General features: G+C 53.0%; 1 protein-coding gene across 2 annotated transcripts in view; it reads left to right on the forward strand.

The window, feature by feature from the left end:
- Positions 1–856: 856 nt before the first annotated feature.
- The window catches only part of BCL7C (BAF chromatin remodeling complex subunit BCL7C), a 68,940-nt gene continuing 49,935 nt past the window's right edge, over positions 857–19,861 (forward strand). The window contains exons 1-6 of one of the 2 annotated variants that reach the window (XM_017873582.1): positions 857–1,313; positions 1,875–1,953; positions 2,219–2,327; positions 2,420–2,581; positions 6,530–6,615; positions 7,488–7,683. In XM_017873582.1, coding sequence (XP_017729071.1) covers positions 1,222–1,313; positions 1,875–1,953; positions 2,219–2,327; positions 2,420–2,581; positions 6,530–6,615; positions 7,488–7,613 — 654 coding nt within the window. In that variant the 5' untranslated portion in view covers positions 857–1,221 and the 3' untranslated portion in view covers positions 7,614–7,683. Of the gene's footprint in view, positions 1,314–1,874; positions 1,954–2,218; positions 2,328–2,419; positions 2,582–6,529; positions 6,616–7,487; positions 7,684–19,861 lie in introns of those variants that run through there. The other variant, XM_017873524.1, reaches the window with a different exon arrangement.

Consider the following 19,861-nt stretch of genomic DNA (forward strand, 5'->3'; position numbering starts at 1 on the left):
GTCATGTGATGGATTTTCACAGAGTACATATGCCCAGGGAACCAGCACCGGATCACACAACAGAACTGGATCAGCTCCCAGAAGCTCTCCCCTCAACCCCTCCCAATCCTAAGGGCGACCACTATCTTGACTTTGGTGCACTTTAAATTAGTTTTGTCTGGTTCTGAACGTAATACACCTGGAACCATCTAGTATGTACTGTTGTATTTGGCTTCTCTCACTCAAGATTTCGTCATGCGACTTGTCTATGTTGCTGGGTGTAGCCGGGCATGTCACTCCCGTTGCTGTGTCTATGTGCATGGTAATGAGTAGGGCATCATTTATTTTCCATTCTGTTGATGGGTTATTTCCAGTTTGGGGCTGTTATGAAAGGGCTCTGAACGTTCCCATGCACCCTCTTGGTGCTCACACCTACACGTTTCTGTTGGGTGTTGACAGCCTAGGAGTGGAATTGCTGGATCACAGAGGTAGCATATGTTCGGCTTCACTAGAAAACTGCCAGTTTTCCAAAATGCCTCTACCAATTTACACTCCCCCAGAAATACAAGAGAGGTTCAGTCGCTCTACTTTCTCGCCTCCACATGGTGTGGTCTTTTTCACTTTAGCCATTCTGGTGGGTAGAGACCCACTCGTATTCGCAGCGCCTGGCGCGTAATTGGCGCTCAGTTAACAGGACGGTTGAATGAATGGATGAATGATTGTTGCACGGTGTAGACCGAGAGCCTGGCGAGGACGGACACACGCACGCACTCCACACACAGCGCTTCGCGGACACCCACCGCGGCGCACGCACCCCAGGACACAGACCCTCTCGAGCACCCCGCGCCCACGTGGTCTGAACGCACGGCCTCGGCCCTGCCTCGCGCGTCCGGCCGCCGAGCAGTACCCAACTCCCGCTCTCGACGGCGGGCAGGGGGCGCTGCGCGTCCAGGCGCTCCGAGGGGGCGGGCCCGGGGCGGGGCGGGGCCCCGGCCGGGCCGTTCCAGGCCCTGGGCTCTGGCCGCCCGGCGCCACCCGGGCGGGGACGGGCCGGGGCGGGCGCGGCGGGCAGGGAAAGGGGCCGGGGACTCGCGGAGGCGTTGGGCGACGAGAGAGGGCTGCGGACAACCTCCCGGGGGGACGGCAGGCCGAGAGGCGCCGGCCGCCGGCCTGGGCGCAGAGCCTCGAGCCGCCGGACGGGGCGGCCGCGCGGGCTCCGGCTCCGGCCCCAGCCCCGCCAGCATGGCCGGCCGTACCGTACGGGCCGAGACCCGGAGCCGGGCCAAGGATGACATCAAGAAGGTGATGGCGACCATCGAGAAGGTCCGGAGATGGTGAGCGCTGCCCGGGGGCCAGGGACGGGACACGGCGGGACCACCACCACCTAAGGCGTCTAAGCTGCCCTCGCCAGCTCTGGGCCCCGGCGTTCGCTGTATCCCCGCCCACTAGCTTTGCCCTGGATCCACAGGGCTCTGTCCCCGTTCCCCTGGCTACTCCTGAGGGTCTACAAAGCGTGGTCCCCAGTCGTGCCCTCCCAGAGCGGGAGACCCCGTTTGTGCCCCGCCCCCTAAAGCTTTGACACCCCTCCTGCAAGTGCGCCCCGAGATCTGCAGGTCTCTGATCCCGGGCCAGGCCCATAGCCACGCCCCCCATGTGTGCCCCAGGGGTCCGCAGAGCCAGGGCCCCAAATCATATCCTCTCTCTAGAGGCACCCACCGCCTGTGCCCTGGGGTTTGCAGGGCTCTCTTTCTCCATGTAACTATGCCCCATTAGCAAAACTGTTGCTACCCTCCTGTGCCTCCCCAACCTCTGCAGGTACCCCCAGATGTGTCCAGCTCCTAGGGGGGTGGGTCTCCCCTCAGGCCTCTCTGACCCAGTCCCCCACCCTCCCACAGGGAGAAGCGATGGGTGACTGTGGGCGACACTTCCCTTCGTATCTTCAAGTGGGTGCCAGTGGTGGACCCCCAGGAGGAGGTGAGCAACCCCCATTCCCACAAGGCCCTGCATCTGTGCAACCTCAGGCAAGCTCCTCCCCACCCTGACCTCTACCTCCAGCTCCCAGAGACCTCAGATGCACCAGAACAGACAGATGGGAACCATCATTAGCAGCTCCTCCCCTTTTTCCCTTTTTTCTGTTCCACACCCTAAGTTTGAGCCCTTTTGCTTCTCAGTGCCTCAGTTTCCTTAGGTGTATGGTGGGGCTTTCCAAGAGCTCTGACCCTAATCCTCTAACCCCCAGGAGCGAAGGCGGGCAGGTGGCGGGGCAGAGAGATCCCGTGGCCGGGAACGTCGGGGCAGGGGCGCCAGTCCCCGAGGGGGTGGCCCTCTCATCCTGCTGGATCTCAATGGTAGGTAGGGATCCTGAAATGCGGTGGGCTGTGGGGACTGAAGGAGTGTATTAGGGATCTCAGGCCAACCATCTCGGCTCTTGCTCCCACAGATGAGAACAGCAACCAGAGTTTCCATTCGGAAGGTTCCCTGCAAAAGGGCACAGAGCCCAGTCCTGGGGGCACCCCCCAGCCCAGCCGCCCCGTGTCACCTGCTGGACCCCCAGAAGGGGTCCCTGAGGAGGCTCAGCCCCCACGGCTGGGCCAAGAGAGAGGTAGGACCAGGTACCTCCCAGGAGCCCTCTCCTCTAAGTCCTGTCTTCTCCAGAGTCTAACCTACCAGCTTATCCCTATACCTGCTCCCCATCTTGTGCACCTTCCTCAAGGTGCCTTCCGACTCCTGCAGAATCTCCCTGTAGCTGCTGTCTCATTCCTCTGGTCTCTTAGGATCTATAGATGACATATCACTGTCTGAGACTTTCATGTAAATTAATTTTTTACTAGTTTATCTTTCTCCTCACTCTCATGTCAGTTTCCTGAATGTTGGGCCCATATTAATCCTTTTTTTTTCTTTTTTTTTCTTTTTTTTGAGACAGGGTCTCACTGTGTCACCTAGGCTGGAGTGGTGCAGTGGTGTGATTATAGCTCACTGCAGCCTTGAACTTCCTGGGCTCAAGCGATCCTCCCGCCTCAGCCTCCCAAGTAGCTGGGACCACAGGCATATGCCATTTGTATTTTTTGTAGAGGCAAGGTTTCACCATGTTGCCCAGGCTGGTCTCAAACTCACTGACTCAAGCGATCCTCCATCTTCAGCCTCCCAAAGTGCTGGGATTACAGGTGTGAGCCATCACAACCATACCCGCCCCCGCCCCCTTTCTTTTTTTAGAGACAAGTTCTCTGTCACCCAGGCTGGAGTGCACTGGTGCAATCATAGCTCACTGCACCCTCAAACTCCTGGGCTCAAGGGATCCTCTGGCCCCAGTCTCCCAAGTAGCTTGGGACTACAGATGTGTGCCACCACACCCAGCTAACTCTTAAATTTTTTGTAGAGATAGGGTCTCGCTATGTTGCGAAGGTTGGTTTCGAACTCCTGGCCTGAAATGATCCTCCTGTCTCAGCCTCCCAAGGTGCTGGGATTATAGGCATGAGTCACTGTGCTTGGCCCTATGTGATCTTGTTCACTACTGTATTCTCAGAATAATATGGGACACATAGTAGGTGCTCAGTAAATATCTGTTGAGTGAATAAATAATAGTGATAGTCATAGGGGTGATTAATAATAATAGGAATAACAACAGTATTTATTGAGCTCTTACTGTGTGCCAGGCGCCCTGGTAAACACTTTACATGATTGGGTTTTTTTCTTTTCTTTTCTTTTCTTTTTTTCCTTTGAGAGAGTTTCACTCTTGCCCAGGCTAGAGTGCAGTGGCACAATCTTGGCTCACTGCAACCTTCACCTCCCAGGTTCAGGCAGTTCTCCTGCCTCAGCCTCCTGGGTAGCTGGGAATATAGGCGTGAACCACCATGCTCGGCTAGTTTTGTATTTTTAGTAGAGACGGGGTTTCGCCATGTTTTGCCAGCCTCGAACTCCTGACCTCAGGTGGTCCACCCACCTCGGCCTCCCAAAGTGCTGGGACTACAGGCATGAGCCACCATGCCCAGCCTTTTTTTGTTGTTGTTGTTGAGATGGAGTCTTGCTCTGTTGCCCAGGCTGGACTGCAGTGGTATGATATCGGCTCACTGCAACCTCTGCCTCCCAGGTTCGAGCGATTCTTCTGCCTCAGCCTCCCAAGTAGCTGGGATTACAGGCATGCCCCCACACCCAGCTAATTTTGTTTTTTTGTTTTGTGTTTTTTTTTTTTTTTCTTGAGACGGAGTCTCGCTCTGTCACCCCCAGACTAGAGTTGCAATGGCCGGATCTCAGCTCACTGGCAAGCTCCGCCCTCCCGGTTCACGCCATTCTCCCTGCCTCAGCCTCCCAAGTAGTGGGACTACAGGCACCACCTTGCCCATCTAGTTTTTTGTATTTTTTTTAGTAAGAGATGGGGTTTCACCGTTTAGCCAGGATGGTCTCAATCTCTGACCTCGTATCCCGCTCCGTCTCGGCCTCCCAAAGGTGCTGGGATTACAGGCTTGAGCCACCGCGCCTGGCCTGTTTTTGTTTGTTTTTGAGATGGAGTTTCATTCTTGTTGCCCAGGCTGGAGTGCAATGGCACAATCTCAGCTCACCACAACCTCTACCTCCCGGGTTCAAGTGATTCTCCTGCCTCAGCCTCCCGAGTAGCTGAGATTACAGGCATGTGCCACCATGCCCCGCTAATTTTGTATTTTTAGTGGAGATGGGGTTTTTCCATGTTGGCCAGGCTGGTCTTGAACTCCTGACTTCAGGTGATCTGCCTGCCTCAGCCTTCCAAAGTGCTGGGATTACAGGCGTGAGCCACCATGCCTGGCCTAATTTTTGTATTTTTAGTAAAGATGGAGTTTCACCATGTTGGCCTGGCTAGTCTCGAACTTCTGACCTCAGGTAATCCGCCTGCCTCTGCCTCCCAAAGTGCTAAGATTACAGGTGTAATCCGTGCCCAGCCAACATTTTATGTGTTTTTTTCGCATCTAATTTTCACAACAACCTTATAAGGGTGATGATCTTGTTATGATCCCTATTTATAGATGAGGAAACCGAGACCCAGAGAAGTAACTCAGCCAGTGAGCCAGCATCTTGGGCCTGGGTCCTCCTCAGCTCTGCATTTTTTCTTTTCCCCCTTTGAGACAGAGTCTCACTCTGTCGCCCAGGCTGGAGTGCAGTGGCACGATCTCACTCACTGCAACCTCCGCCTCCCAAGTTCAAGCAATTCTCCTGCCTCAGCCTCCTGAGTAGCTGGGATTACAGGTGGACATCACCACACCTGGCTAATTTTTGTATTTTTAGTAGAGATGGGGTTTCACCATGTTGGACAGGCTGGTCTTGAACTCCTGACCTCGTGATCTACCTGCTTTGGCCTCCCAAAATGCTGACATTACAGGTTTGAGCCACTGTGCCCAGCCAGCTCTGCTTTCTTCCATGCAGTCAAACCCGTCTGGTTGGCACCTCTTCCTCCCAGGCCCTGCCCTGTCCCTGGCCTTCCCATCTCTCACCCGTTTTTGGTTCCAGCTGGTCTCTTCTAGTCACCCCGACACAGCTGCCAGAACAACTTTTTCCTTAATATTTTTTAAGCTTTGCTTTTTTGTTTTGGAGACAAGGTCTCACTCTGTCACTCAGGCTGGAAGGCAGTGGCGTGATCATGGCTCACTGCAGCCTTGGATTCCTGGGCTCAGTCAGCCTCCTGAGTAGCTGGGACTACAGGCATGCATCACCACGCTCAGCTAATTAGTGTTGTTATTTTTTATAGAGATAGAGTCTTACTATGTTGCCCAGGCTGGTCTCAAACTCCTGGGCTCAAGTGATCCTCCTCCCTCAGCCTCCCAGAATGTGAAACCCTGTCTCTACTAAAAATACAAAAAATTAGCCGGACATGGTGGCACACACCTGTAATCCCATCTATTAGGGAGGCTGAGGCAGGAGAATTGCTTGAACCTAGGAGGCGGAGGCTGCAGTGAGCCGAGATTGCGCCACTGCACTCCAGCCTGGGTAACACAGTGAGACTCCATCTCAAAAACAAAAACAAACAAACAAACAAAAAGAACATCCTGATGTGGGACCGTGGGCTGGGTCTGGGTCTAGATAGTGCCAAGCACTTATATACCTTTGCTAATATAAAAACGGTAGCAAGCATTTATTGAGCACTTACTGTGTGCCAACCACTGTGCTTTACCTGCATCCACTCATCTGACCCTCACAACAGCCACATGAGGTAATTACTATCATTATCCCCATTTTGCAGATGGGGAAACTGAGACCCGTGGAAATTAAGTAGCTGGCCCAAGGTCAGGATTTGAACCGAGGCAGTCCAAGCCCAGAATCTGTGGCAACTTAGCACACATTCCCTCTGCCTCACATGTCGTACTTTCCTGTCTGTCCACCGCATCAAGCCCCACTCACCCTCGAGCTCCCACGTCAGTGTTCCCTCCTCTGCTTCCTGGGGCACAGCCAGGTTCCTGCTCTGTCTTCTGCTCCCGTGGCCCTCTGCCTTCTGTGACTGGGGCCTGTGACCGTCTGTTTCCCCCACTGTCTGTGCTGCTGGCACAGAGTGGCTGTTCAGGGGATGTTTGTTACCTTGACGTTCCAGATCCCGGGGGCATAACTGCTGGCAGCACCGACGAACCCCCAATGCTGACCAAGGAGGAACCTGTTCCAGAACTGCTGGAAGCTGAGGTGAGAGAGGCCAGAAGGCTAGACTCCTGGTTCTTGGAGGGAATGGGGGATCTGGGGCAGCCGAAGGCTTGGAGCCTGCATCCTGAGGCCCTGGAGGAGAGGCAGACCTGGGACGGAGCTGAAGGCTTAGGGGCTGGGTTCTTGGGACTGAAAAAGAAAGGGTGTTTCAGAGACAAAGTGCTAAGGGCTGGATCAGGGCTGATTTGAGACCATTAAAAGCCTGACAAAGCCGGGCATGGTGGCTCATGCCTGTAATCCCAGCACTTTGGGAGGCCGAGGCGGGTGGATCATGAGGTCAGGAGATCGAGACCATCCTGGCTAACACGGTGAAACCCCGTCTCTACTAAAAACACAAAAAATTAGCCGGGCGTGGTGGCACGTGCCTGTAGTCCCAGCTACTCGGGAGGCTGAGGCAGGAGAATTGCTTGAACCCGGGAGGTGGAGGCTGCAGTGAGCCGAGATCGCGCCACTGCACTCCAGCCTGGGTGACAGAGTGAGACTCCTTCTCAAAAATAAATAAATAAATAAAGCCTGACAAAATCATCGTGCTCCTCCATGCATTTTCAAAAAATATCAAAAAAATCTTAACTGTAAAATTAGCGTAAGAAAATCCCTCATAAACCTCTGATGTTTCTCACGAAGCTACCTCGATGCATTTTCAGAAATATCAAGTATCAGGTTCGTTCCTCCATACAGTGTCACTGTCGTTGTTGTTTTTGGTGCCTGCTTCCTCTGCATCCTGGGCATCTGGCCCTGGGCTTGCCTCCCGGGCCCAGGAGGGGAGGGGAGTAGAGGCTTTGGAGAAGGTAGAGGCTCGGAGGCTGGACGCCTGGGTTCGGTGGAGCTCACGCCTGTCCACCCTTCCTCTCCAGGCCCCCGAAGCTTACCCCGTCTTTGAGCCAGTGCCACCTGTCCCTGAGGCAGCCCAGGGTGACACAGAGGACTCGGAGGGCGCCCCCCCACTCAAGCGCATCTGCCCAAATGCCCCCGACCCCTGAGAAGCCGGCCTGCCTGTCCTGTTGCCCCAGGGGCCCCTTTGGCTTTTTACAAATAAAGACCCTTTTGTAATTTTGTGTCATGTCATTTCCCCGTCAGGGCTGGGGAGGGTCTTTGGAGACAGTTTTGTCTCATGCTCCATTGCTCAGATGGGGTCACTGAGGCTCTGAGAGGACCTTCCTGTAGTCACACCGCAAGGCAGTTGTGCTGGGGGCTTGAGCCAGGACCTTGCCTCCCAGTACTTCCCGGGTCTGCCCTATCTCCCGACCTTCACCTCTTCCTCTGAGAGGAGGCCCAGGACCTCTCTTCTTGCTCAGCCCTCGCCTGGGCCTAACAGTTATCAAAACTCTGGGTAGCTAGGCCATGATTCTTTTTTTTTTTTTTTTTTGAGACACAGACTTGCTCTGTTGCCCAGGTAGGAGTGCAGTGGTGCAATCATGGCTCACTGCAGCCTTGACGTCACACCTCAGCCTCCCAAGTAGCCGGGACCACAGGTGCATGCCACCACACCCAGCTAATTTTATTTATTTATTTAATTATCACTATTTTTTTTTAGAGAGTTTTGCTCTTGTTGCCTAGGCTGGAGTGCAATGGCACAATCTCAGCTCACTGCAAACTCTGCCTCCTGGGTTCAAGCAAGTCTCCTGCCTCAGCCTCCTGAGTAGCTGTGATTAGAGGCACCTGCCACCACGCCCAGCTAATTTTTGTATTTTTAGTAGAGACTGGGTTTTGCCATGTAGGCCAGGCTGGTCTCAAACTCCTGACCACAGGTGATTTGCCTGCCTCGGCCTTCCGAAGTGCTGTGATTATAGGCATGAGCCACCACGCCCAGCCCGCTGATTTTATTTTTTGTAGACATGGGATCTCGCTACATTGCCCAGGCTGGTCTTAAACTCCTGGGCTCAAGTGTTCCTCCTGCCTTGGCCTCCTAAAGTGTTCCGATTACAGGTGCGAGCCATTGCGCCCGGCCTATTCACATTTCATACATAATAACACAGAGGACCAGAGGGACTTGGGGGCCTGGGATGACCAACCCATTCCCTGCCCTGAGGAAGCCACTCCTCCACCTGGGATGCCTGTCCACACTTCTGGTTGGGTCTAACTTATCCCCATCTCAATCACCATCTCCTCTGACAAGCCTTCCCTGACTCCAGGCTCAGTGAGTTTCCCCTTTTTTGAGCTTTAGCAACCTCTTGGGCTTTGTTCTCCTTGTTTCAGCATTTATCAGGCTGTTCTGGGACCCGTGGTTTGTGTGTGTGTCTTGTCTACGAGGCTGTGGGCTCCTGAGGGGGCCCCACACAACACTGGGAACAGCGCAGTCCCAGCAGCTGCTTCATGAATACATGAATGGCCTGGGGTTTTCCAGGCAGGCTTCTCTGAGGAGGTGGCATGTGAGCTGGGCTCTGAGACATGAACCCCTGTGCTAGAACTCAAGTCAGAAGCCCTGGTTCAAGTCCTGGCTCTGTTACTCCCTGAGTGGCTCTAGGCAGGCTGTTTCTACTCTCAGCATTAGTTTGTTCATCTGAGCAATAGGAACAATAACTAGGCCTCATCTGCCCCAAGGGTTTGTGGGAACCTTCAAGTAATATAAGGCCCTCTCACTCTGTGCCTGTAGGGTCATGTATACTGGCCCTATTTTTATTTTTAATGAAGAAAGATACTGAGGTTCAGAGAGGACCAAACTGAAACTTTAAAGAGGCTTTAAAAACTGTAAGCTAGGTGTGGTGGCTCACACCTGTAATCCCAGGCCTTTGGGAGGCACAGATGGGAGGACTGCTTGAGGCCAGGAGTTTGAGACCAGCTTGAGCAACATAGCGAGACAAAAAAATGAAAAAATTAGCCAGGCATACTGGTGTGCGCCTGTAGTCCAAGCTTCTTGGGAGGCTGAGGTGGGAAGATTGCTTGAGCCCTGGAAGTCGAGGCTGCAGTGAGTGATGATTGCACCACTGCGCTCCACTCTGGGCAACAAAGCAAGACCCTGTCTAAACAAAGGAAATGTAAGGATGCTTCCCACAGCAGCTGCAGTGGTGATGGTGGAGCCAGCACTGTCCAAGGAAGCCAGGCTTGCTGCAATGTAGTGTAACTGTTTCTTATCGCTGCTGTTAACAAATTGCCACACATATAGGGGCTTAAAGCCACAGACATTAGCCAGGCACGGTGGCTCATGCCTATAATCCCAGCACCTTGGGAGGCCGAGGTGGGTGGATCACCTGAGGTCAAGAGTTTGAGATCAGCCTGACCAACAAGGTGAAACCCATCTCTACTAAAAATACAAAAATTAGCTGGGCGTGGTGGCGGGCACCTGTAATCCCTGCTACTCGGAAAGCTGAGACAGGAGAATTGCTTGAATTCGGGAGGTTGCAGTGAGCCGAGATTGCGCCACTGCACTCCAGCCTGGGTGATGGAGCAAGACTCCATCTCAAAAAAAAAAAAAAAAAAAAAAAAAAAAAAAGGCACAGACATTGACTCTCTTATAGTTCTGGAGAAGTCCAAAGTTAGTCTCACTGGGTTAAAGTCAAGGTTTCAGCAGTAGTTCCCTCCAGAGGAGGATCTCTTTCTTTGCTTTTCTGGCTTCTGGAGGCCACCTGCATTCCTTGGCTTGTGGCCCCTCCCTCATCTCAAATCAGTGTAGCATCTTCCAATCTCTCTCTATCGTCACATCTTCTCTAACTCTCCTGCCTCCCTCCTCCAAGGATCCTGTGAGGACAGTGGACCCACTTGAATAATCTAGAACACTCTTCCTATCTCAAGATCCTTAGTTTCATCACACCTACAAAAGCCCATGTGCCATATAAAGCAACACATGCACAGATTCTGGGGATTCGGATGTGGACTTCTTTGGAGGGCCATTCTTCATGGTAATGTCGGCTGTTTGCTGCGTGTGTGGCCACCTCATGACTCCCCTCAACCACTCCCAAGGGAGGAGAGTGTTCTGTAGATAGGAAAGTCCCTTGTGTGGGTTAGTGGTACAGTGTTAAAGCTCAGAATTCAGGTTCCGGGTTTGAATCTCAGCATCTGCATTCATTTGTTGTATGACCTTGAGCAAGTGACTGAACCTTTCTGTGCCACTGTTTTCTCATCTATAAAATGGAGATAAAAGGCCGGGCACGGTGGCTCACACCTGTAATCCCAGCACTCTGGAAGGCCGAGGTGGTTGGATTACTGAGGTCAGGAGTTCAAAACCGGCCTAATCAACATGGTGAAACCCCGTCACCACTAAAAATAGAAAAATTACTTGGGCGTGTTTGTGGGCGCCTGTAATCTCAGCTACTCAGGAGACTTAGGCAGGAGAATCTCTTGAACTCGGGAGGAGGAGGTTGCAGTGAGCCAAGATCGTGCCATTGCACTCCAGCCTGGGCAACAGAGGGAGACTCCATCTCAAAAAAAAAAAAAAAAAAGGCAGATAACAGTGACATCAGCCTGGTGAGAGTATTCTGAGAGTTAAATTAGGCCACACATGGAGAGAGAGCCCTTGGCCTGGGACGTAATAAGTGCTCAACAAATGGCAGGTTTTGTCCTATTGCCCCGTTTTACAGATGAGGATACCAGAGACTCTCCTGCCCCTGAGGCTGGGGACAGAAGCCTGGTCCCGGATGGGGTGTCCATTTCTGAGCAGCCTTGAGAAGCTAACGTTTGAGTTTCCCCTATTCTTGTCCCTCTCCTGGTCACGGGGTCTAGGAAACTGTCCTGAGCCCAGGCATGCCCCCACCCTCTCGGTGACCCATTCTTTGACCTGGTTTAAAAGTCAGTTTGGGCTTGGCGTGGTGGCTTATGCCTGTAATCCCAGCACTTTGGGAAGCCAAGGCAGGTGGATCACTTGAGGTCAGGAGTTCGAGACCAGCCTGGCTAACATGGTGAAACCCTGTCTCTACTAAAAATACAAAAATTAGCCAGCCATGGTGGTGCGTGCCTGTAGCCCCAGCTACTCGGGAGGTTGAGGCAGGAGAATCACTTGAACCTGGGAGGCAGAGGTTGCCTGGGCAACAGAGCGAGAGTCCATCTCAACCAAAAAAAAAAAAAAAAAAAGCCAGTTTGGCTGGATATGGTGGCTCACACCTGGAATCCCAGCACTTTGGGAGGCTGAGGCGGGAGTTTCACTTGAGCCCAGGAGGTTGAGGCTGCAGTAAGATATGATTGTGTCACTGCACTCCAGCTTGCATGACTGTATCTTAACAAAAATAGTGAACATGGTAAATTTAAAAAGCTATCTCTTCCAGAGCCACAGCCCTTATTTATCACCTTGCTGTCCCCTTCCCACCTCCTCCCCAAGTCCACACTCTCTTTGTGGAAATGCTTCTACTCCTGGCTCTCGGGCCCCACCTCTGGGGCTCACTGACTCCTCCCCTCTGAGCCCTCATCTGTCCTTGGCCACTCCCCTCTTCCTGGTCTGGGAACTGTCTCTTGCCCTGGCCTTGCTTCTCTTTGTGCACACTCTCCCTGCTAGGTCCCACCTGCCCTTTGAATCAACAGTTCCTCATTCTCTGACTCTAAGTTCCGCCCCGATCTCCAGACTCCAGGAGCCAAATGGCTGCATCACATCTCCATTGGGATATCCCAGAGACCCAAGCCTTATCCTCCCCGCAACCTATTCCTACCATCCCAGGAGTCAGCCAAAATGGTGACACCAGGAGTCAGAGTCACTTTCCAGGAACCACCACGTCCTGCAGGGTCTCTGTCTTAAGTAATTTTCCAGTTAGCCCCTTTCTTCAGGGCAACGCTGCTTTACTAGGTGCCAACAAAACTAACAGCCTCCTGGTGGGCTTCCCTGCCTCCCTCTTGCCCACCTCCAATCCATGCTTCATCCAGTAGCTGGGCAATCTTCCAGAAACCCAAATCTGTCTGTGCCACTGCCCCCAGTTAGAACCTTCCTGTCCCCACTACCTGCAGAATGGAGCCCACAGCCTGCTGCGTACCCACACCTGCAGCCACTCTCTGAACTGCTCACAGCCCCCAGATGCCTGCTGCTGTCTCTCACCCCTTGGGTTTTGCTCACACTGGCTGCCCCACCAGGAAAGCCCCTCCCATCCCCTCTTCACCTGGCAGATGCCAACGCAGTTTTCAAGCCTCAGCTTCTGGGGTGTCTCTTCTGCCTTCCCTCAGCCCCTCACCCCTCCTCTGCTGCGTCATGGAGTGGCGGCTGTTGCTTTGTAATGGTCCGTGTCTGCTTGGGTCTTCAGCACCAGCCTGGAAGCCCCAGGAGGGCAGAGGATTCCCTTTATTCATAGCAATAGGTACTTATTGTGCGCTTACTGTTTGCTGGGCACTGTTCTAGAACCTGAGGATGCAGCATAAAGAGCACAGAATAAATGGCCAGGCATGGTGGCTAGCACTTTTGGAGGCCGAGCACTTTGGGAGGCTGAGCACTCTGGGAGGCTGAGGTGAGCGGATCACCTGAGGTCAGGAGTCCAAAACCACCCGGGCCAACATGGTGAAACCCCGCGTCTGCTAAAAATACAATAAAATTAGCCAGGTGTGGTAGTGGGCGCCTATAATCCCAGCTACTCAGGGAGGCTGAGGTGGGAGAATCACTTGAACCCAGGAGGCGGAGGTTGCAGTGAGCCTAGACCGTACCACTGCACTCCAGCCTCGGTGAGTGAGATTCTGTCTCAAAAAAAAAAAGAACACAGAAAAAAAAAAAAAAAAAAAATCCCTGCCCTCATGGCATCTGCCTTCAGGCAGTTATATCCTAAGCAGGAAGTTAGAGTGCTCTGGAGAAAGAAAGCACAGCAAGGGAGATGAGGAAAGAGCAGGGTGTGATTTTAAGCTGGGTCAAGGCGGGGGCCTCACTGAGGCAAAGGCTGAAGAAAAGATGGAAAGAGGTGAGGGAGAGAGCCTTGCAAGTATCTGGGGAAGAGCATTCCAGGCAGAGGGAATGGCCAGGGTGAAGGAGAGCCAGTGTGGCTGGAGCGGAGGGAGGGAGGGGCCGGGGAGTGAGTTCAGGTCGGCTGGGCCTGGCAGGCAGGGCAAGCAAGCACTTAATCTATCCTTCACACTGGGAGAGTGAAAACAAGGGCAGTACTAATCACGCCCTTCAGAAGACAGGCAGAAGCTGGGCCAGCAGAACTTATGGTCACCCTGCTCGGAGGCCAGTGTCAGGACTTGGCTTTTCCTCTGGGTATCATGGAGGGTTCTGAGCAGAAAAGCATAATCAGATTGAGGTTTTGTTCTCGTTTTTTTTTTTTTTTTTTGTGACAGAGTCTCACTCTGTCGCCCAGGGTGGAGTGCAGAGGCGCAATCTCTGCTCACTGCAACCAGTGCCTCCCGGGTTCGAGTGATTTTCCTGCCTCAGCCTCCCAAGTAGCTGGGATTATAGGCACCCGCCACCACACCCAGCTAATTTTGTATTTTTAGTAGAGACAGTATTTCACCATGTTGGTCAGGCTGGTCTCAAACTCCTGACCTCAGGTGATCCACCTGCATGGGCCTTGCAAAGTGCTGGAATTATAGGTGTGAGCCACTGTGCCCGGCCTGCATGCACATTGTTAACTAGAGCCCAGTATTCATTCATAGTTTTTCCCCTCTTTGATGTAAAATATCCATATAGTAAAATGCATAGGTGTTAACTGCATGATTCAGTGAATTTTAACAAAAGCATAGTGCCAGGTGTGGTGGCTCACTAAGAGGCCAAGGCAGGAAGATCATTTGAGTCCAGAAGTTTAAGACCGTCGTGGGCAACATAGTAAGACCTCATCTCTACAAAAACTTGAAACGCTGCGGTGAGCTATTGCCCCCTTCTCATCTCCAGCTCCCCAGAGTCAACCACTATTCTGACTTTTTTATAAGACAGGGCCTTGATCTGCTGTCCAGTATTGGAGTACAGTGGCATATTCACAGCTCACTAATTTTTTTTTTTTTTGTATGTTTTGCAGAGATGGGGTCTCACCATATTGCCCAGGCTGGTCTTGAACTCCTGGGCTCAAGCGATCCACCTGCCTCTGCCTCCCAAAGTGCTAGGATTACAGGCGTGAGCCACCACACCTGGCCTGATTGTTTTAAAATAACAGATTGGGTCAACCTGTTCTGGAACTTCATGTAAATAGAATTAAGCAGTATGTAACTCTTATGCATCTGTTTTCTTTTACTCAGGCTAACATTCTTGAGGGTCGTCTAGATTCTTGTGTGGATCAGTAGTTTGTTCCTTTTTACTGCTAAATTATATTCCATAGGCCAGGATCACTCTGCTGGGTGAAGAAGAGATGGGCCCTGCCAGGGCGCAGAGACTCAGGTGAATGTACCCCAGGGAGATGGACAGCCTTTTCTTAGGAATTTCTAGAATGGGGAGTCTGTGGCATTAGTCTCCCCAGAAATCTGGGAAAACAGAACTACATCAGGAGAATCTAGCATGACCAAGCATCCCTGTTTGCCCAGGACTTTCCTGGTTTTAGCACTGCAGATTCTGTGTCCCAGGAGACACCCCAGTCTTGAGCAAACTGGGATGGCGGATCACTGTCACCCTAGCAGGATCCTGCCACTGCCCTTGGGGCTTCCGGACCCTTTTCACACAAGATTACATTCTGTTCTCCTAAGGACTGATTTTCCTTAAACTCCAAACTAGGCTCCTTTTCTGTTCTAAAACTTCCCATGGCTTCCCATGGCTGTGCCTGGCAACTGAAAGGACATAGCCACTGGTAGTGGTTCTGAAACTGCTGCATACTGGAATCACCCGAGGAACATTTAAATATTCTGATGGCTGCCTTCCACCCCAGACTTTTTTTTTTTTTTTTTTTTTTTTTGAGATGGAGTCTCGCTCTGTCACCCAGGCTGCAGTGCAGTGGCACAATCTTGGTTCACTGCAATCTCCGCCTCCCGGGTTCAAGCGATTGTCCTGCCTCAGCCTCCTGAGTAGCTGGGACTACAGGCGCGTGCCACCACACCTGGCTAATTTTTGTTTTTAGTAGAGACGGGGTTTCACCATGTTGGTCAGGCTGGTCTCAAGCTCCTGACCTCGTGATCTGCCCACCTTGGCCTCCCAGAGTGGTAGGATTACAGGCATAAGCCACCGCGCCCAGCCACCCCAGACATTTTTTTTTCTTTGAGATGGAGTCTTGCTCTGTCGCCCAGGCTGGAGTGCAGTGGCACAATCTCAGCTTATTGCAACCTCTGCCTCCCAGGTTCCAGCTATTCTCCTGCCTCAGCCTCCCGAGTAGCTGGAACTATAGGCACGTGCCACGGCTAATTTTTTTTTTCTTTTTTTTTTTTCAGTAGAGACGAGTTTGCACCATGTTAGCCAGGATGGTCTCAATCTCCTGACCTTATGATCCGTCTGCCTCGGCCTCCCAAAGTGCTGGGATTACAGGCGTGAGCCACCACACCTGGCCCCACCCCCGACCTTTTAAATTGGTATTATGTGCAACCTGGGCCCTGGAATTTTTTGTTTTGTTTTGTTTTGTTGAGTCTTGAGTTCAGCTCTGTCGCCCAGGCTGGAGTGCAGTGGCATGATCTTGGGTCACTGCAACCTCCACCTCCCGGGTTCAAGCCATTCTCGTGCCTCAGCCTCTCAAGTAGCTGGGATCACAGGTGCTCGCCACCATGCCTGGCTAATTTTTTTATTTCTAGTAGAGACAGGATTTCACCACGTTGTCCAGGCTGGTCTCGAACTCCTGACCTCAGGTGATCCACCCACCGTGGCCTCACAAACTGCTGAGATTACAGGCATGAGTCACCGCGCCCGGCCAAGGGCCCTGGGATTTTTAAAATCTCCTCAGGTGACGCTAACATGCTGCAAAGCTTAGAGATGCCAGCTTGTGAATGTGATTTGTTTGGCTTACATGGTGTTGAACATGTTGGCAACATTAAAATCAAGTGATTTCATATAAAAATCTGGACTCAGGCCGGGTGCCGTGGCTCACACTGTAATCCCAGCACTTTGGGAGGCTGAGGCAGGAGGACTGCTTGAGCCCAGGAGTTGAGAATACAGTGAGCTATGTGTTGCTACCCTTCAACCTGGGCGGCAGAGTGAGATCCTGTCTCCATCAAAAATAAAAAAAGGAATCTGGACTCCAGCTACCCTTGAAAGCAGACGTTCTGAGATACTGAGTTTGCCTCCTGGAGTGGTCATGGGGCGAGGGTTGGGGGGTGGGGTAGGTGGGTGGGGGGTGCAGAACACTGACTGCCCTGGGGGCGGAGTCTCTGCCCTCCAGTTCTGGCAATCCCTACTGCTCCCTGGTGTCCCACTCTCCTTCTTGCTGTTCACTTGTGTGGCTTCCAGAGGAATGGCTGAGTTTTGCAGCCAGGCATTCCAGGCCTCCCAGCTTCGGCTTCTGATCACCTTCTCCACCTCCTCACTCCCTGCTCTAGTCATCTTCATCTCATGTCCTGCCCTCCAGCCACATGGGCTGCTTGGTCCCTTCCACACCTGTTTTTGGCCATGAAGTTCTCCCACCAAGTTCCTTATGGTAGACAAGCCCCTGCTGGATTTGGTCCCTGCCCACCTCTCCTGCCCCTTTCCCCAAGCTCTCCTCCAACTCATGCATAGAACATCTACCACAAGGAAGCTGGCCAGGCTGTTAACACTCCTGTTCCCTCTGTCTGTGAAGCCCTTTCCTTCCCTCCACCCTCCCCTTCTCTCTCTTATCTCAGGCTTTGGGTTTGATTTCACCTCCTCCAAGGTTCCCTGACCTTCAGACTAGGTCAGGTCCCTGGTTAGTCACTGTACTTCCTCTTTTTCACCCCCTTCATCTCACTTCCCCTGCCAGAATAAGGCCACATCTGTCTCATAATCTCTGTCTTCCTAGGGCCTAGTATGGTGTCTGGCATACAGTAGGTGCTCATTAATGATAAATGAATGAAAGCAAGCACATCTCCCTTTCTCTACTAGCAAAATCCTGATCCTTTTCTGGTTACATTTCTCCTATAGCATCCAATTCTGTTCTCAAGACCCAAAGATCTCTGAGATCCAGTGATCAATGGAGTTTTAGCTCAGGTCCATTTCACAGTGGACACAGTGGATCCCCAAATTTATCCTGTGGTTATTTCCCCAGGCCCAGAGTGAGTACACTGGTGGCACAGGCATACCCAGCAAGTGGCAGAATCCCCCCATCAGTTAACTAGGTGTCGCTGTAGATGGCTGTGAAGGCAGGGATGACCCCAGGACCCCACCGGAGACAGCACAAGGGCAGAGCCCAAGAACTTACTTTCCGTCCTCTTGCATTTGCCTGTGGATTTGCAGTTGGTAATGGTGTTCTTGCCCGGCCCTCCTTTGTTCCTCAGGGCAGCCAGGCAGCCGTGGCGTAGTGAAAGGGCAGGATGCGGGATAGGAATGGAGCTATTCCTGATTCAGACTGATTTGCTCTGTGATTTGGGACAAGTCCCTTCCCCTGTCTAGACCTTAGTTGCCTCATCTAAAAAATGGAGCCAATAATCTTTTCCTCGTCTTTGGGGTCATCCATCTTTGAACCACATCAAGAGCAGTGGGAAGGAACCAAGTGCAGAGGATGGCCTTAAAAGCGGTATGGGAACCAAATTTTTGTAAAGTAAATATTTTCAACCTTTATATTTTGGAATCACCAGTGGTATTTATTACGTGCACTCTAGGAAATGGAGGCAATGCAATGCCAAAAACAGAAAGTAAAACTCTATTATCCTGTGCCGCGGCCCGGTGGAGGTTTTAATGTCTGTATCTTAAGATCTGGTGAGGGCACGGGTAGGTGCGGCTGGACCGAATGAAACCAGCCCCGTTGGGCGCGTAGGCTCTGGCTCAGGGTTGTGCTCACAGTGGAGGTGTCTGCAGCTCCGCACCCACAGGCGCCGCTGCCCTTCCAGCCTTTGTGGCGCTCGGAGGAGACAAAGGCGGGCTGCGCGGCCGTGGGAAGGGTTAAGGCCACCGACGCTGCCCTGGCGCGTGCTAGAGCGGCCAGTGGCGGACTTCCGGTTGGGGCGCGGGCGCGCGCCGCGTGTTCCCGACCCGCAGCTGCAGAGCCCTCGGGCGACCCAGCTGTGCACAGTGCTACGCTGTCTCCGTCTGCGGCCTGCGGTACGCGGGTAGGGGATGTGTTGCTCGGCCTCGCCTGCGCCGCGGCGGGACACTCGCATCTAGGCCAGACCCTCCCGCAGGGTCCGCACGCGCGATCTGGGCCGTGGGCAGCTTCGTGGCCCCTCCGGGCCTTGGTTTCCCCGGCTGTCATAGGGGCGTGAGGATCCCAGGCGAGTTGGGGGCAGGCAGCTTCTTCGGCTCCCTTGTGCCATGGAGCCCACCATATGCCCGTTATGCAGTCAGGAAAGCTGGGGCGGGGAAGGAGGGCGTTACGCTGCAATCGTGGAAACCAGCGCTCCCTCGCGTTGCCGCAGTCGGCAGAGGCGTGGCCAGAGCCATCCGCGGTCTCCAGTGCGGCTGCAAGGGCGGGCGCCCGAGGGCGTTCTGCTACAGGCCTCCACCCGCGAGCTGACCGTGTCAGGCGCGCCACACACGGTGCTTCTCATTCTCACTGCACCTTGCGAGGCAGGAGCTGCCGTTCCTGTGTCACAGATAGAAAAATAGGCTGGGATGATTTCTCCGGAGTCAAGACTCAGGTCTGTGGCTCAGTCGGGAAGGATAGAAACCCAAGCTTCCTCAGACTGGTTCAGAGACCCGGCCAAATTAAATAATAATGGCCCTGGCTCAGGGGTCTTTAAGTCTTCCCCCCTCCCTCCCCTTTTGTTTTTGTTTTGTTTTGAGACTGCCTCACTGTCCTCCAGGCTGGAGTGCAGCGGTGCACTGCAGCTTCGACCTACCGAGGGCTCAGGTGATCCTCCCACCTCAGCCTCACGAGTGGCTGGGACTACAGACACGCGCCACCACGTCCGGCTAATTTTTCTATTTTTTGTAGAGTCAGGATCTCGCTATGTTGTCCAGGCTGGTCTGGAACTCCTGGGCTCAAGCAATCCTCCTGCCTCAGCCTCTCAAAGTGCTGGAATTACAGGCATGAGCCACCGCGTCCGGCTACCCTTTAGTTATCTCAAGGAGTTTAATTGAATTTAGGCTGGTCTCAGTGGCTCACGCCTGTAATCCCAGCACGTTGAGAGGCTGCGACAGGCAGATCGCTTGAGGTCAGGAGTTCAAGACCAGCCTGGCCAACATGGTGAAACCCCGCTTTACTAAAAATACAAAAATTAGACGGGTGTGGTGCCACGCACCTGTAATCCCAGCTACTCAGGAGACTGAGGCAGGAGAATCGCTTGAATCTGGGAGGTGGAGGTTGCAATGAGCCAAGATCGCACCACTGCACTCTAGCCTGGGCCACAGAGCGAGAATCTGTCTCAAAAAAAAAAAAAA

Source organism: Rhinopithecus bieti, unplaced genomic scaffold (assembly GCF_001698545.2).
Source record: "Rhinopithecus bieti isolate Rb0 unplaced genomic scaffold, ASM169854v2 scaffold_63, whole genome shotgun sequence".
Classification (NCBI taxonomy): Eukaryota; Metazoa; Chordata; class Mammalia; order Primates; family Cercopithecidae; genus Rhinopithecus; species Rhinopithecus bieti.